General features: G+C 41.6%; 2 protein-coding genes across 4 annotated transcripts in view; both read right to left on the reverse strand.

Annotated features, from left to right (window-relative positions):
• The window catches only part of LOC310706052 (uncharacterized protein), a 39,823-nt gene extending 30,734 nt beyond the window's left edge, over positions 1 to 9,089 (reverse strand). For all 3 annotated transcript variants that reach the window (XM_083501415.1, XM_083501413.1, XM_083501414.1), the window contains exon 1: positions 2,967 to 9,089. The gene's annotated coding sequence lies outside the window, so the exon portion shown is untranslated. The remainder of the gene's footprint in view (positions 1 to 2,966) is intronic.
• A 137-nt stretch (positions 9,090 to 9,226) lies between these two features.
• HS6ST3 (heparan sulfate 6-O-sulfotransferase 3) overlaps positions 9,227 to 16,237 on the reverse strand; it is a 162,034-nt gene continuing 155,023 nt past the window's right edge. Inside the window, exon 2 of the mRNA XM_083501267.1 lies at positions 9,227 to 10,062. Coding sequence (XP_083357393.1) covers positions 9,354 to 10,062 — 709 coding nt within the window. The 3' untranslated portion in view covers positions 9,227 to 9,353. The remainder of the gene's footprint in view (positions 10,063 to 16,237) is intronic.

The following is a 16,237-nucleotide window of genomic DNA, read 5'->3' on the forward strand; positions in this document are numbered from 1 at the left end:
TTTCCTGCTTTACAAATGCAGTCAATATTTATTTGCTGTTTATAGTTAAGTCACACTTCAGTTATATTCAATAAAATGTGTTTCTCCATCCATAATCATTTTTACAGCTTCTTTAGAAGTTTTACTAAACATCGTCTCATTTTTTACTGAAAATCATTGACAATGATGGGAAAAACAATTTATTTTAGACATCACTATAATTTAACATGGAAAATATTCATCATATTGTGCTTGACATCCATGAAAAGTCAGTCCTGCAAACTATCTTCTACATTATTAAAAACAATAGGACATCCACAATACAATCATGTAGTAGTAGAATCCATACATACTATTGCACATAAACAAGGGAAGAGTCCCAAAGGAAGAAGGACCAGTAATTTATTCATTAGCTTAGCCTTTTGCCAACATCATGGCAAGCAACAGAGAGTCCCAATTTTTCTTCCCAGTACTTGCATGAAAGAAAAAGATTGGAAATGGAGGGAGAGTTAAGAAACCAGGCTGTGAAGAGAAGAAAAAAGTGCAAGCTTATGAGAAACATTTTCTTAACAAATAGACTGTTGCAGTCTGCTTATTTCTTGGGAGTATTAAATTTATTAGAAATCCCGACCATGATCTAACGTATCTGGACCTACTGGTGACTATACTCCTTTCTCCCTGCGGATACGGGTAGGCTCTCTTTTGCTCCCGCAAGCAACCTCTTTACCATGCCCTGTGTCTCATTCCTTTAAATCAGTGATGGCTAAACTTGACCCTCCAGCTGATTTTGGACTACAACTCTCATCATCCCTAGCTAACAGGACCAGTGGTCAGGGATGATGGGAACTGTAGACAAAAAACTGTAGACCATCACTGCTTTAAATACACCCCCCACTGCATCCAGAAACCCATTTTCTTGTCTAGCCATTGAATTCTATGATATTCCAAATGGGGTCAGCAAACCGCTAGTGATTTTCAGACTCCACATACTGGAGAACGTTGCTGGTGTCACTAACAAGTCTACAGGGAAAGACCAATACATACAGTATATATGCCCGTCTCCTGGCTGCTTAGCTTTCACCCATGGAAAACAGTATTTGTGTAACATTGATGTCAGAGAGAGTTATGGCAGTCCCCACAGCCATCTTGTGATTTGTTGACAGGTAGGGAGTTTCCCTGGCAGGGAGTGCAATTGGACAGTTCTGCTCTCATTTGCCAGGGCCAGTGTGCGGCTTTAGCTGTGACAGCCCAAGTCACGTCCCACTGTTACAACTAGAATGAACAGTACGATCAGCCTGTATGCTCACGTAGTCCATAGTCTCCTGAAGGGTTTAAATTTTAATTGACTCTCTAGAAACACAAAAGGAATTCTGGGAACTTGCTTGGGGGATAGCCATGCTTTTTTCTCCCCTACGTGCAAAGCTTCTGCCTGTCAGGCCTGGAAGTTGTAGCACCATTACATTTTGTGTTTCATGGGAATGAAGAGAAGTTCCAAGAGGGTCCCTTCTCATAAATCAACAGAGATCAGAGGTAAATTTAGGAATTACTTCACGACACTGGAAAGCCAATGAAGTGGTAAAATAACAAACAGAAGCATCACTTAGTGACAGAGTAATTTGCATTCACAGCTGCGTTCCAACACTAATCAAAATCAAGCCCTGTCTGAGTCAAGGAGTCACTGTTGAGCGAGGGCCAGAACAGGTGCATATAGCAAAACCAATTACCTGAAAGTGCCACTGAAACACAATCAATTTAAATGCATTTTAGCTGATTACATTGTCACTTTCAACTCTGGACCCCAATCCTTAACCCTAAATCCAACAGATATTTGGCCTGGCAGATGGCATAGCTGTCTATCAAAATAAGTTAGTTTCCCTGGTCAAATTTAGTGACTGAGCCAAGCTACACCTTATGGTTAATGAACAGGGTGCAACTACATCTTCATTTTTTCTTTAATTAATTACAAATGCCGTCCCCCCCAATAGTTATTGGAATTCAGTATGTGAGAAGGAGGTGTATGCCTCCCTTTCTAAGTCATAATGCAGACAAAAATCCCCCTTGCATGGTGACAAGTCAGCTCCAGCTGCCGCCAAGAATGTAAAATAATGGTGTGAAAACTCTTAATGTAATGGAATTGATTTACCAAGCAACACTCTAATTCTGTGGAGCTGAAGGACCTCCAGTGTCTTCTACACAACAGCTGAAATATATGATTTGGTCCCCTGACATATGTTCAATTATCACAGTATTTTTGAAAAGTTTAGTGAGAGAAGAATAAAAAGCATCACCCCATGTGCCCAGATCTGCTTTTAGTACAATATCTTCACATAAAGCACCTTCCTTATATATCAGTCATATTTTGTTTGGAGAATGAAGTCAGAAACTGCTGGGGTGGGGGGGGGGGAGTTCAAGCCAACGTGAAATGCATACAATGAAGATTCCTATAAGGAGAGATAAGGGAGTCACAACAATGGGAATTCTGATAGGCATACAAAGCAATTTAAATGGTCCCTAGTGAACCAACCAGGGACGCGGGTGGCGCTGTGGGTTAAACCACAGAGCCTAGGGCTTGCCGATCAGAAGGTTGGCAGTTCGAATCCCTGCAATGGGGTGAGCTCCCGTTGTTCAGTCCCTGCTCCTGCCAACCTAGCAGTTCGAAAGCACACCAGTGCAAGTAGATAAATAGGTACCATTCCGGCAGGAAGGTAAACAGCGTTTCTGTGTGCTGCTCTGGTTCGCCAGAAGCGGCTTAGTCATGCTGGCCACATGACCCGGAAGCTGTACGCCGGCTCCCTCGGCCAATAAAGCAAGATGAGCGCCGCAACCCCAGAGTCTTCTGCGACTGGACCTAACGGTCAGGGGTCGCTTTACCTTTAGTGACCCAACCAAAATTTAATCATGGGATGAGGCAAACATTTCCTTAGCAACTTACACTGTGGGCAAATAAGTAATGATATTCTGTACATTTAACATAAAGTATACAGTACTTGCATATTTCAGGAAGAACATTAGTTCCTCAGCCTTTCCTGTACTGATTTATGAATTCATACCACCTGAGCCCATGTGGTCTGTAGTTGTAATGTCAACTTTATTGTTTGACCTGGCCTTTCATGATGGGGTTGAAAAGTTGAAGTTGCTACAGAAATGCCATGGAGAACAGGTCAACAAAGAGTCTTGTGTGACACAACTCTTTGTTGACTTTGCTGCAAGACTAACATGGGTCTTCCTCTAGGAAGGGAAAACAGAGTAACGTCCCAAACACAGAAGTTGGCCAGCCAATAGGAATGTGTTTGTTTTGTTGTGTTTCCTTGTGTTGCTGCTCCTCCTGTTTTAAATGTTTTAAATTGTGAACCTCCAGAACAGAAACATACTATTTCTATTTCTCTGCTCCAAGTCATCCCAAGTCAGTTTAGCCAATGGCCAAAACGATGGGAGTTGCAGCCCAACATCTCAAGACTCAAGGCTGAAGAATACTGCCTACTGTAACCCAATGGGTTGACATGAGTATAAATGAAACAATGACATTGTATTTAGCTCCATAATTCTTGCAGCTGAATAATTTTGCTTCTACCAGCCTCTTCTTTGAAGCATCAGACTGGGCTATCTCAAACAGCCACAAAAAACAAGCAGTGGTCTTGTTTCCATAAGATAAATTGTACAATAATATTTCAGACCATTTTTTTACATTCTTATTGCTGCTCAAAGTCCCATGAGAGATGGCAGGCTGCACAACTCTTGGGGCAGAAAAATGTGGGTTTGCGTGCAAACACATACATTAGAGTAAACTGACAAGTTTAGAGAAAGCCCGGTCTATGAAAGATATTGATTAATTTGTTGCCCAAAATAACTTGGTAAAAATGCTAGGGTAGAGAGCTTTTTGCTCAGTGGAGACCTCCAGCCAATTACTACTGAAAACATTCAGGTGTATTGGGCACACTTAGTAAAAGAACAAGCAGCACGCTGTCTCTACAGGGAAGAGAAAGTTCTTTTGCAGCAACCAGGTAGGAGAAGTATTATGGTCTTGTTTTGGCATGAAATAATTTCCTAAGTACCAGAACTTTAATATTATAAAGTGGGAGCTGCAACAAAATGTTGCAGTATGCAGTGCTCCTATTCCTATTCAAGCCTTCAGCCAGCCAGCCATACTCTTTGGAAGGAACTGCATTCCATTCCTGTCCCTACTCAACAGCCTGCCAGCATTCCATAACCACAGTGCATGCACAGTTCTTTGGGGGTCCCCACTTGGGTTTTCCCCTTTTCTGTGTGGGGAGAATCCTTGTGAATGGGTGCTGTTGCTTTGGCTACAAAAGGATCTGCGCTTGGAGAATGAACTTGCCACATCCGTGTATAGGATGAAAACGTGCAGTATGAATTGACAATAATTAGCTATTTTCTGACCTCATTTGAAGCTGCATGATAATATCAGCACTGAAACTGGAATGGAAATCTAGAGAAAGCAAGCTGTGAATGTGGCCTTCTGCTTATAGTTAAGCATCTTTTTTGCTGATGCGACAGAGTCTATCAACAAATTATCACAGAGAACATGAAAGGGCTTAGAAACTCTTTTGTAGCTTTTAAAAAGGGGGCTGGTGGATAATAATTAGATTACAAATGGGCTTTTAAAGAGTTCTTGCCAAAGGCTTGTTATGCTAAATTGGTGGAACTGTTTTGTTAATGCAATAAGCAAAATGTTGTTTTATGTTACAAATTAGGCACTGCCTTTTGATAATTTTCAAATTAAACAAATCTTCTGCCTAATTCATGAAAATGGAAACATTACTACTTCAGTCACATAACCTCTGCCTAATTCCTAAGACTAGTGACACCTTTGCCTAATTTGAGATCTAAACAAAGCTTCCGTCAGTTTTGTAACACTGAATGGAGCAAAACTTCTGCTTGACTTATAAACCTGTCACTTCACTGCATAATTAATTAATTAAATAAATAAAGTTTTAAAGGAAATGGCGGTTTCATCAAAACATAAAGGTGAAGTGATGTGGAAGATCCATGACTATAATTTTCCATTGTTGTTGTTTTTTAAAAAAGGCACCCACACAGGAAAATGAATTGGAGTGGGACTAAAAAAGGGAGAGATGCTATTAGCTCTTCCCCACTACAGTGTTTTCCCAGTTAAAAAAAAAAAATGCCCTTCCTTGAGCAGCTTTGTTTCCTATGGGGAAAATGTGAAGGTATAATAGCAATTTCAGAGGCGGGTTGTTTTAACTGGGAAAACAGCACAGGGAAAAGGATTAGAATATCCCTCCCCAGATCCATTGATTCACAATTTTAATTTAAACAACAGAGGATCCTAATTATGGATCTTCAGAATTATGTCTAGTTTCAGTCAAAACTAGACATTAGTTTGGCACCAGACTGCAAATTTTATCAGACAGTAAGGTATCAATTTCTGAGCGTTTCAGAGGCAATCTCACAAGTCAGACCAAGGCATTGCTTAATTTATGATTTAGATAAATATGGCACCTAATTTACAAATTAGGCGAAGCATTTTTGCATGGAAGCGTTCTGATTTGATTCTGATTCTGCAAGTCCTCTACAAGTCTTGGTAGTTAAAGCCCCTGAACCAGAGAGTTCACGGCAAAACAACCATCAGTAACAGATGAGTGCATAGGAAAGCCTCAGGGAGCAACCAGAAAAGCAGTCTGATTAAAAAAAAAAAACAAGCTCCAGGATGAACCAGGGCAAAGATCAGGAGTGGCAGAGCAAAACTAGGAAGCAGATACTAAAGAATGGACTATATAGCTCAAGATGGAAAGTACAGGCCAACTCTTGAGAGCCAAAGTCCTCTGCTTCAGGTTATGCTGGTTCTGTCTACTTAGTGGCAGACTGCAGAAGGAAGCAGACAGAGGCATTTTTCACAAACCAAGCTTTTCTCATTCATGAAGCAACCACATACTTCTAAGCTGCCCCAAGAGCCAGATCATCAGGGCTGTTACCAGCTATCATGCTAAAAATCAGGTTAGGGTCTCTCACAGAAGGTACTTAGAGGAGAAAGGAACCTAAGAATCTCCACGAGTAGAATTTCTTGTCCTGGTGTCTCCTTACTTCTGAGTGTCTGCACTTGCTCTTCGGTGACTTCACTGATTTCACTGCCAACTACATGCTCAATACCCTTCCAGTTTCCTGACCCTCTGCTGCTCTCTTCATGCACCTGTTTCCTGTTCTAAATGGCACCAAGCTCCAATGAGGCGAACAGGAGCAGAGTGGGATCTGGTTTCCCAAATATGTCAGTTAACCAGCAATAACACTGTTAGCTGGGAAAGCAGCATGCTCTACATACAACTAGTAAAGAGAAGGTAGGATTTCATGCAAAGGTCTCTAATATTAGCTCGAAAGTGCACCAACACTTAAAAAAACAGTTCATCTCAAAACCAACTTCTTTGTGCCATAAAGAGGATCTGCTTATCCTGGTTGTTGTGTTTTCCATCTGAATTTCAGACATATAGAAAACCACTCAGACACGGCAGCTTGAATCCTGAAATACAATGCATGGAGCATTTTTTAAATGCCTTGAAAAGAAGATTGCTTTAAGAACTGTAGTATTAAGCCAGAAGACATTCTTAAAGTAAATGAAAACAAGGGTGTGATATCCAAGGGCACAATCTAAATTACTCACCACCACTGGTATGGCTTTGGGGAGCAGCAGAATATCGCTGTATCTGCAGACCTGATTTTCATGGCGGCTGCAGCAGAAAAGTGGGGAAGCACAATTGGGCCTGGATCATGCCCAGTGCTGTCATATGATGGCAGCAAGGCTGGCCTGGGATTCAGCCTCCTTCCCCTTGAATGCCTTGTTCTGGGGCTTTCTGTTGTACGATGATGCCTTGTATACCTTGTATACTTCCTTCCAGCAACTCCTGCAGCCAAGCTGGTGCCAAACGTATTTCTCTGCTTTCCTTTGGACCACATCAGCAAAGCTGAGAGGAGGGTGTTGTCTGGGCAACCCAGGATCTCCATACACACTGGCCAGGCTTGCATCCTGGAGAGGTCACTTCGGTGCTGCTAATGTAATGGTTTGACTTCACCCGTGGAGGTGCACTCCATTGTCTCTCGAGACAGATGGATGCCAACAGTATGCTGGCCCTGCTGGCAGCCATACTACCTACAAGCCTCCTGTGTGCCCATATAACTGATGGAAGGGGGAGATCAGCACTGATGGAAATGATGACGGCATAAGTCTGGTGGCAGCAGCTGGGAGGAGGCTGGCTAAGCCAGGAAAGCAGGGAAGAGGGACAACTCTGCCTAGCCAAGTTGCCTCTGCCAGGCATAAGGGTAGTGGTGGATTGCTTTGTCTATAAGAGTAAACTCACTGAAATCAATAAGTTTTTGCAATGACCAAGAATCTTAAAGCAAAGTGATGCAGGTAAGTTTTATCAAATATCTGAAATCACTAGATTCAAAAGTGAAACATTCTAAATCCTCTCATATCTAAGCATTAAAGCTGCTGAAACTTTAGTAAACTTTTGGTGAAATAATTTGATCCTTGAAATAACTGTTTGTGGAATTTTATAACCCATATTTCTAGTTTTGCCATATAAATGAGTAGAACCAAAACTAAATAGCTTGACTCCTTTGGCAAACAACATGAAATGCATCTGTAAGCCAACCACGTGTTTTATAACATAAAAAATCGACAAACGGTTGTAATAAAATGATAAACAGCAAGTATGTTCCTAACTTTGGATAAGACATTGTAACAGAATATTCACAATTAATTTCAACAGGTCTAAATTTGTTGCTGACTCTGGAACCGGGAGATTTGGTAGTGTCTGGCTCTTCAAGCTTTTGATTTCTGACGAAATTCCTTTAGCATTTAACCCAGTCTCATATTTTAAAGCAAAAGCCAATAATTTCATCTCACATTGTTTAAATAAATAAGTGCTATTTTTGTAAAATAATATGTATAACATAAATAAGTATTTTGGGGGCCCCTCAATTAAGGCACCTGGAGAAACCCCCTAACCCACTCACAATTCCTTATTCCAGCCCAGCATATGAAAGTCTTGTTATTATGCAAGAAAAATCTTTAGACGTGTAGCTTTTTGTTTCAAATTTTGCTCTGTGTGCTAAAGACGTCCCTAAAGATTATGAAAGTTCCAGAATCGGGGATACTGGAGACACATGAATCTGTCGCAAACATGATAATCTCTTGTGATTCTCCCACACATGAGACTTGCATGCTTTCAATAAGTGGCATGGGAGGAAGCCAGGGGTCACACTATATAAAGTTATATCCGTGAAAAACCCTAATACACAAATTTGAGGAATATATTCAAGGTCAGGACTTTACTATATTATAATCTGACTGGATCCTTTCTAACCCCCCCTGCCCTCAGCCCTGTTCAGGAAAAATACTATCAAGACAACCAAATCTGTTGCCCTGAATTTTGTGCTCCCAAAATCCTGAAGTAGCCAATACTGCTTCTTTAAAAGCATGCTAGTTACTGTGTCAGCCTGTGTGCTTTGGCTACTTAAAAAGCATAAATTGGATTTAGGCTGCCTTCAAGCTCCTCTCAACGTCATTTCTTTGATAACACAATCCAAGGTTTAGAACAAATCATGAAATTAGACATCTGACTTCTTCCCTGAAATAAAAGATTGCCTGTAAATAGTTGAAGGGCAGCAGGTTTTTCTCTGTTACAGTCACCACGAACATACACAGTACAATTTACAAGGGACTAGAAGACCAGCCATGGCAAATCATTGTATATAAGTGAAACTGATACTGCGGCATGAGCTTTCATTTCCACCCTCCTTCCAAGCTTCCGTTGTAAATAATGTCATAAGAAAAAACCTTAAGATCAAGGTAGGGGCAATGTACTGGAAGACACTGGTTGCTATGTGGAAAGGATTCTTCCAGGAGAGGGAGGCAGGTAGGTAAAGATAACACCGGGAGCCTGTTCCCGTTCCAGCTGGAGTGTCTCTTCTCCTTCCACAGGGCCATCGGCCACCAACCACCCCGTGACAAGGAGCCTGATAACTTGTTATATTTTTGATATTGTTTATTCTGATGTTATTAATGTATTTTGATGTTCACTGTAAGCCTCCTTGGAAAGATATGTGTCAGGAAAGTCAGGATAGACAGTAAATATAATAAATAAACAATAAATAGTAAGCTATTCAACAGCCAATCAAATAACACTGATTAAGGCGGACTGAAAAGCACAACATACTGTTTTCTTAAATGACAAAATCTAAAAAGCCAAAACATAAAATGCGGAAGGATGGCTGAGAGACTCTTTCTCATTTATCAGAACAATAGGAGTTCCACATATCTATTCACAGTTGAATAATTAAGTTCAATGAAATATCAGTGTCTCTTAGTGTGAGTATGTGTGTACACACACAAGGGAAATTCACCACCGTTCCACCTGACTGTTGTAATCCTCAGTAACAGCTAGTGTTTCTGCTTCCTCCTCTTTTTGCCATTCGTGGACCTTCTGTTCACGCAACATTTTTCGCTCCTCCCGTCGTTTTTGGCGATTTAGTTCATGCTCTTCTTGCTTGGCATACTGAAAGCGCTGCAGAAATAGGTCCTTAGCGTATTCATACAGCTGCATATCCAGGAAGTTCAGTTCTTCGATGCGCTTCCGCACTGACTCACTGATATCCACATTAGAGGCTCGAGTGATATTGTACTGAGTGAACGGAGAGATGAACTCCAGGTTAAATGTCCTCTCAAAGAGATATTGAGTTTTTCTCTGAAATTCTGTGAGCCCAAAGAAGGCCATGTTTTTCAAGTTGTTCTTGGCGCTTTGGAGAAGGATCGTGTTCCTTTCACTTTCATTCATAAAGGTCAAATTGTAACATCCAACCAGGCTAAGGTCTGCCAGCATGCGCACCTGCCGACTGTTAGCCAAATTATGGCCACAATCCATGAATTCCTGCAAGCTGACCCCAGACCAGTCATCCCCTAGGTAACACATCGGCAGTTCCTCTGGTGTCGGGCTCCTCCCGTCACACATGTGGAGGGACGTCTTCCATGTTGCACCCCTTTGAACATGTTTCCATTCACTCAAGTAGCGTGACACAGGGTCTCTCAGCATTGTGATGTAATAGAAGTTCCTGAAAGAATTAAGAAAAGAAATTAAGGTTTCAGTGGTGTGTTGCTTCTTTTAATTAGTCAATTATTAATTGAAGAACGTCAAAGAAATGTCTGGAATTGGGTATGTTTGACACTGGATTATGATATCCCTCAGATAATCTCATCTGTATTACTATTTTCTTTATTTATAAGATTGCTTATCTAGCCTACACCTTAAGATCCCAGAGCAGGTAACAACATACAATTAAAAAGAAGTGAAACAGTTTATACAGTCTGTAGAAAAGTAATAGGGCTTTCTGGTGAGAGCTGGATTTCCTCCAGCTTTCTGACACATGTTCCTCTGTAAGAGCCAAATTAAATCCAACAGTGTGAGATCCAGGATTAGATTTCTTACTTTTTTATTTAAAAAACCCTGTAACAGTCTCCCCCACACCTCTGGGTTTAATTAGGACTGCAGTGTTGGAGAAGGGGGCATTAGCCCTTTCTCCCGGTACCGTTTTCCCAATGAAAATTGGTCCCAAAGCAGTAGGGCAAAACACAGAAGTGTTAAACTGGTACTGAAATCTTTTTCTCCATTGGGCAAATAGCAATGAGGGATTTTCATCAAGAAAAGGGTATAGGGGGCAAAGTAAATCCTTCCTCCCCCAGTCACACAATCCTAATCAGATTCCCAACCCCAGTGGTGGTTGTTAAACATTTGAAAAAACAGTGAAATATGCAATCATTGATTTTCTGCAGTCATGTAAAGTTCAACTCTGAGAAGCAATACAGAAATGAATTTTTATGTGACAAACATTGTAGGGTTCTCTCATCTAGAATTTAATCTCCAAGCTACAGCAATGTAATAGTTAAGAGTCCTATTTTTTTATATTTATATTTTCACAAGTGCCTGATTTAAGCTTTGGTCTTAAATAAAGCTTAGCTTAGAAAATTCTTCTTTTTGGCCTGGCTTAATCAATATCTCTCGCATCAGGACCAGCTCTGCATACCAGAAGGAGAATTTCCACCCCCATCGTTCAGCCCGAACACTGAGGTCCAGCTCCAAAGGCCTTCTGACAGTTCTCTCATGGTGAGAAGTGAAGTTACAGGGAACCAGGCAGAGGGACTTCTTGGTAGTGGCACTTGCTCTGTGGAATGCCCTCCCATCATATATCAAACAATTAAATAACTAAATGACTTTTAGAAGATACTTGAAGGGAAGTTTTTAATGGTTGGTGTTTTATTGTGTTTTTACTATTTTGTCGGGAGCTGCCCAGAGTAGCTGGGACAACCCGTGAGATGGGTAGCATAACAACAACAACAACAACAACAACAGGGGAGGAGACCAGCAGTGCCTCCTATTCACCAAGAGGCCACTGTAGAGATGGCATGGGGGAATGAGGGAAGGGGAGGCAGCGTCCAAGAAGTGTGCCATTTCTGTTGCTGCCACTGTGGCAGCAGCAGCAGGCAATGCATTTCTTGGAGGCTAGATCTGCTGCCGCTGTGGATCCTGCTGCCTGAAGCAATTGCCTCACTTTGCCTCATAGGTGAGCTGGCCCTGTCTCGCATCATATTATACAAGAGCTTCTGAATAACCTCAGACAACAAACTGCATCCACTAAAACACATAAGCGCACACATTTTCCAGTCATGTGAAAATTTAATATGTTTAATATAATGCAAAAGAGAAGGAATGGGTACCATTTGGAAAGCTGTCAGGGCTAAATAAGAAATGCATATTATGCGGTGGATCTCTAAGGAGATTCAGTCATCTGTGGCCTCTGGCCATGCAATAAAGGCAGACGTCACTTTGTCCTTTAGCTTTTCTCCAGCTTTCTGAATAATTATGAAATTATGGGAAATATAGCATTGTCAGATGCCCAGAGGCTACAGGTAATCACTTCTCCATGCAGCAACATGTGAAGTTGTAAGCAGCTGCTGCTAACTTCCCAGTCACCTTTTTTGTTCTCCTCATAGATTTGATTAGAGAGATGTACTGCTCTGAAAGAAAAGGACAAGATTAAATTGCCTCAAATCCAAATGTTTGGTATAATAGGGCTTTTCAGTTGCATCATCTGTGCCTGAATGCTGCCTAGGAACAGAAACAGCAGCTTGTGAATCATTTCTATCCTTCCTCATCAATCCCAGCTCCCATCGTCTCCCCCCCCCCATCATCTTCATGATGTAATATTTTCTCAATACACATGCATCCTTCCCACCAGCCTCCTCCAACACATTTAAAATTCCAAATACAAGACAAGCAGGTTGGTAGCATTAAGGTATTGATTCAATTAAGTAAATATGCATACGTCACGGAATCAGGGACAGCCCAAGATACGTCTGTGGTGAACAATGATATGGCACCCCCTCCATTCCTTGTAGAGAAGCCAATTGGATTGAAAATGGAGTCTTAGTTCAACCCTGACAATAGGAGAGCAGCCTCTACTGGACCAGGCTAGCTTAGGGGGCTCTGTGCTGCCTACATGCCATGTATAATTGCATCCGCCAGCCCCCTGCCACCTCCCCACTGTCATCTGCTGCATTATTCTGCTTTATGGTAGGGCTAGTTCTGCTGGATACTGGTATCGTCAACAACATTTCTCCCCAAGCATAGTTCTGCAATGACCTTGGCCATCCAGGATATGACTAGTCTCACCATCTTCATTAAGAACCTCCTCAGCCCTACTCTGCCTTTTGTATGTTAACAACAACAGAAATGCAATCACTTCTTGACTTCCCTTTCAAAGTTTTATCTAAGCCTACGTTGTTTTATGGTACTATTGTTAATGATTTTACCTCCACAAGCTGCTTTGAACCAAATTGTGAGATACAAATCTAATTAATAAGACTTGCAAATTCTAACTATGAAATAAGTTATATGACAAAGTAATTTCTAAGGGCCATTTTGCACATTTCTCTTATGGGGGCGAAGAAGTCAGCATACACAGCTTGTTAGCAAGTAATAAATACATTTACCTTTTTAAGCCAACATGGTGAATCATAAATCTGTTATAAAGTAATCATCTCCTATAAAAGTAATGTACAAAAAGGCCTTAGCAACAGTAAACATAGCAACACTTTGGAAGCCTTGAAGCATTTTAAAATATTGGGAGGACAATATAAGACAGAATGACTACTCAGGGGGAAAAGATCGTAGAAAGCAGACAGCAAAGGGAAGAAGACATTTTTTAATTAAGAATAAAATTTCTTGTACACAACTAACTATACAATGCTCCAGGGAATCTGTTAAATCCTCTCCAAGCAGCACTCATTTAGGAATAATTACTTAAAATAAAAATAAAAAAGAGACTACTTGATGTAACCATTAACATGCTTGCACTACTATGGGCAAAGTAGAAAGGAAGGGGAGAAAGCAAATTCTGTCACCATTTTGTAACATGTGCTTTTGACAATTCTACTAATTGCCAAAAACTCAGGCAGAAATGAAATTTATTTGGGAGAATATTTGGGAACACTTTAGCCAAAGGCCTCATCCATGCATAATGCTAAGCCGTGGTTAACATTAATCAGAGTTGATAAAGCACAGTTAAAATCTAGGCATCTTCCAGTCGATCACTTGTACCTTGGCTTTTTATACCGCAGCATAGTTTCTCTCCTCTCCCTGCTGCCCTCCCCACAGCTTCATACTGCTATCCACATGCCTTTATGCTGCCCTTAGACTGGAAATACCTCGCTTTGTCATTAGTGTCACCAGCCTGCTTACTATTAGGCAACAGGATGGATGGATGGGGCATGGGAAACCTGACAGCTACTGCTGGCAACTGCCACACCAGTTCTGATCCTCACTCCCTATAACAAAAAGGAGACATAATTAATGAAGAGCATGCACCCTTTCCATGCTCCATGCTAGGTTGGAAGTTTAACAGCAGACGCTGTGAAGAGAGGCATTTGTCCCCTTCCCTCCCTCTACTTTTCAGTCTTACCCACTTTTCTCAAGCTGTAATCCTTCTAATCCTCACAGGGTTCAAGTCTGCATTTCCTACAAAACTGCTCAAGATCCTTTTAAATGGACGAAAGAGAGTCTTGGTGGCCTGGGAACCTGCAATCATGTCCTGATCCCCACCCCACTCCAAAAAATGTGCTTGAAGGTGGCAATGACTCTAAAGTTGCTCATTTGAATGCACACCCTTTCCCACGCATCCCAATGCATCCTTGTGGTGCCTTTAATTTTTTCTCGCCTCACAGGGCAGCAGCAGTGAAAGCTAGAAAGTGCTTTCAGAACATGACGTGGGGAGTGGGACAAGCAGTTGTTGACAGGCACAGTTAAACGCATGAGTGAGAGCAACTGAACCTTGAGAATGGTCTGAATTTCTGCAGCTCTTCACTCATGGCTTCGGAGCCTTTGCGTGGTGACAACTTCTTAATCATAGTTAAGGAGGAGCCAGTTTGGGCTCCATACTAAGGTATGGTTAATGTTAACTCAAGTTTATAAACCAACAACAACCCTTAATAAACAAGGAAGTTTTAACCATGGCGATAGTTAATTGCAATAGTCAGTTATAGCACCAGGGGGAAAAATCAGAGGAAGGGGGCAAGAAAGAGTTCAGGGAAGAAAGGGGTGAGCTCCTTGTTTGGGGGGAAACTTTCCCCCTTGGCACTGCCTAAAGCCATAGTTAACCCTCAGGGCTGGGTTTAGACAATCAGCTTTAACTATGGTTAATTGAACCATGATATATAAACCATGGCTTAGTAGTATCACAAAAACGGTGTCATCCAAAACTGCATGATCCATATCAAAAGGTCATGGCCAAAAAGGAATATTTTTGTGATAGGAAAGTGCTTTATAACAAGGTTTTTGAAACTCTAAATATTCAATGTGACCTACATCGCCTCTATCTGTGTGCTTGCTGACACATTCAAAGAACTCTGAAAGGTTAGAGATTCAAGACTTGCGCTTCCACAAACTATGCTGGTTCTGCTTCAGCAGGATTTGTATGTCTTTATGTTTGGTAATTCTATCATCCATAATGATTCCCACCAGTTTTACTGGAACAGATGTTAAAGCTCACCAGTCTGTAATTTCCAGGATACTCTCTAGAACCCTTTTTGAAAAATTGGTGTGGATGATGATCTTAGGGATAAATTATGTATTTTTGTTAGTAAAGGTAAAGGGCCATTAGGTCCAGTCGTGGCCATTAGGTCCAGTCGTGGCCGACTCTGGGGTTGCGGCGCTCATCTCGCTTTATTGGCCGAGGGAGCCGGCGTACAGCTTCTGGGTCATGTGGCCAGCATGACTAAGCCGCTTCTGGTGAACCAGAGCAGCGCACAGAAACGCTGTTTACCTTCCTGCCGAAGTGGTACCTATTTATCTACTTGCACTTTGACGTGCTTTTGAACTGCTAGGTTGGCAGGAGCTGGGACCAAGCAACGGGAGCTCACCCCGTTGCGGGGATTCGAACCGCTGACCCTCTGATCGGCAAGTACTAGGCTCTGTGGTTTAACCCACAGCGCCACCCGCATACAACAATTTTGTAACAAAGATGTGTATTTTTGTTAGAGGTTCAACAACTCCACATTTAAGTTGTTTAACAACTATTGGGTGAATGCCATCCAGGACCAGTGTTTTTATAATTTATAATTTGTTATTGCAGCCAATTACTTTGTCTCTTGTCAACACCCTTCCTGAAAAAATTAGCACAGACGTGGGGAGCTGCCCTATATCTTCCAAGTGAAAAAAATGCATCGAATCCATTCAGCTTCTATGCAATCTCCTTCTCCCTCCTTTAGTACACCTCTAACACCATTCTTGGCCAATGTCTAACTGCCTCTCTAGCCTTCATGCCAACATTCCTAGGGATGTTGAAGAAATCCATTGAAAATGGACCATTGACCCATTCACCTGCCACTGCAGCATGAATTCTTGCTCCAGAGGGCAGATCTAGAACTAATGCGTGGAAATTGCTAGGTAGCAGAGTTTTGAACTTTTGAACAGTCTAAGCTGTTCAACAATGGAACAAACTCCTTCAGGAGGTGGTGAGCTCTCCTTTGCTGGAGATATTTAAGCAGAGACTGTGCTGCCATGTGTCAGGAATGCTGTAGTTACTTCCTGCATTGCAGATCCTGCCTTGAGTAGACTGTTAGATTGGATGACCTCCAAGGCTCTTCCATTGCCAGCCCCTGCAGCTACTTTACACTTCAGATAATTCTCAAGAGTTTTTTTATACCCATTGTTGTTAATTGGGCATGAAGCAAAAC

The sequence above is a fragment of the Podarcis liolepis genome (genome assembly GCF_965112155.1).
Source record: "Podarcis liolepis genome assembly, chromosome: 4".
NCBI lineage: Eukaryota > Metazoa > Chordata > Lepidosauria > Squamata > Lacertidae > Podarcis > Podarcis liolepis.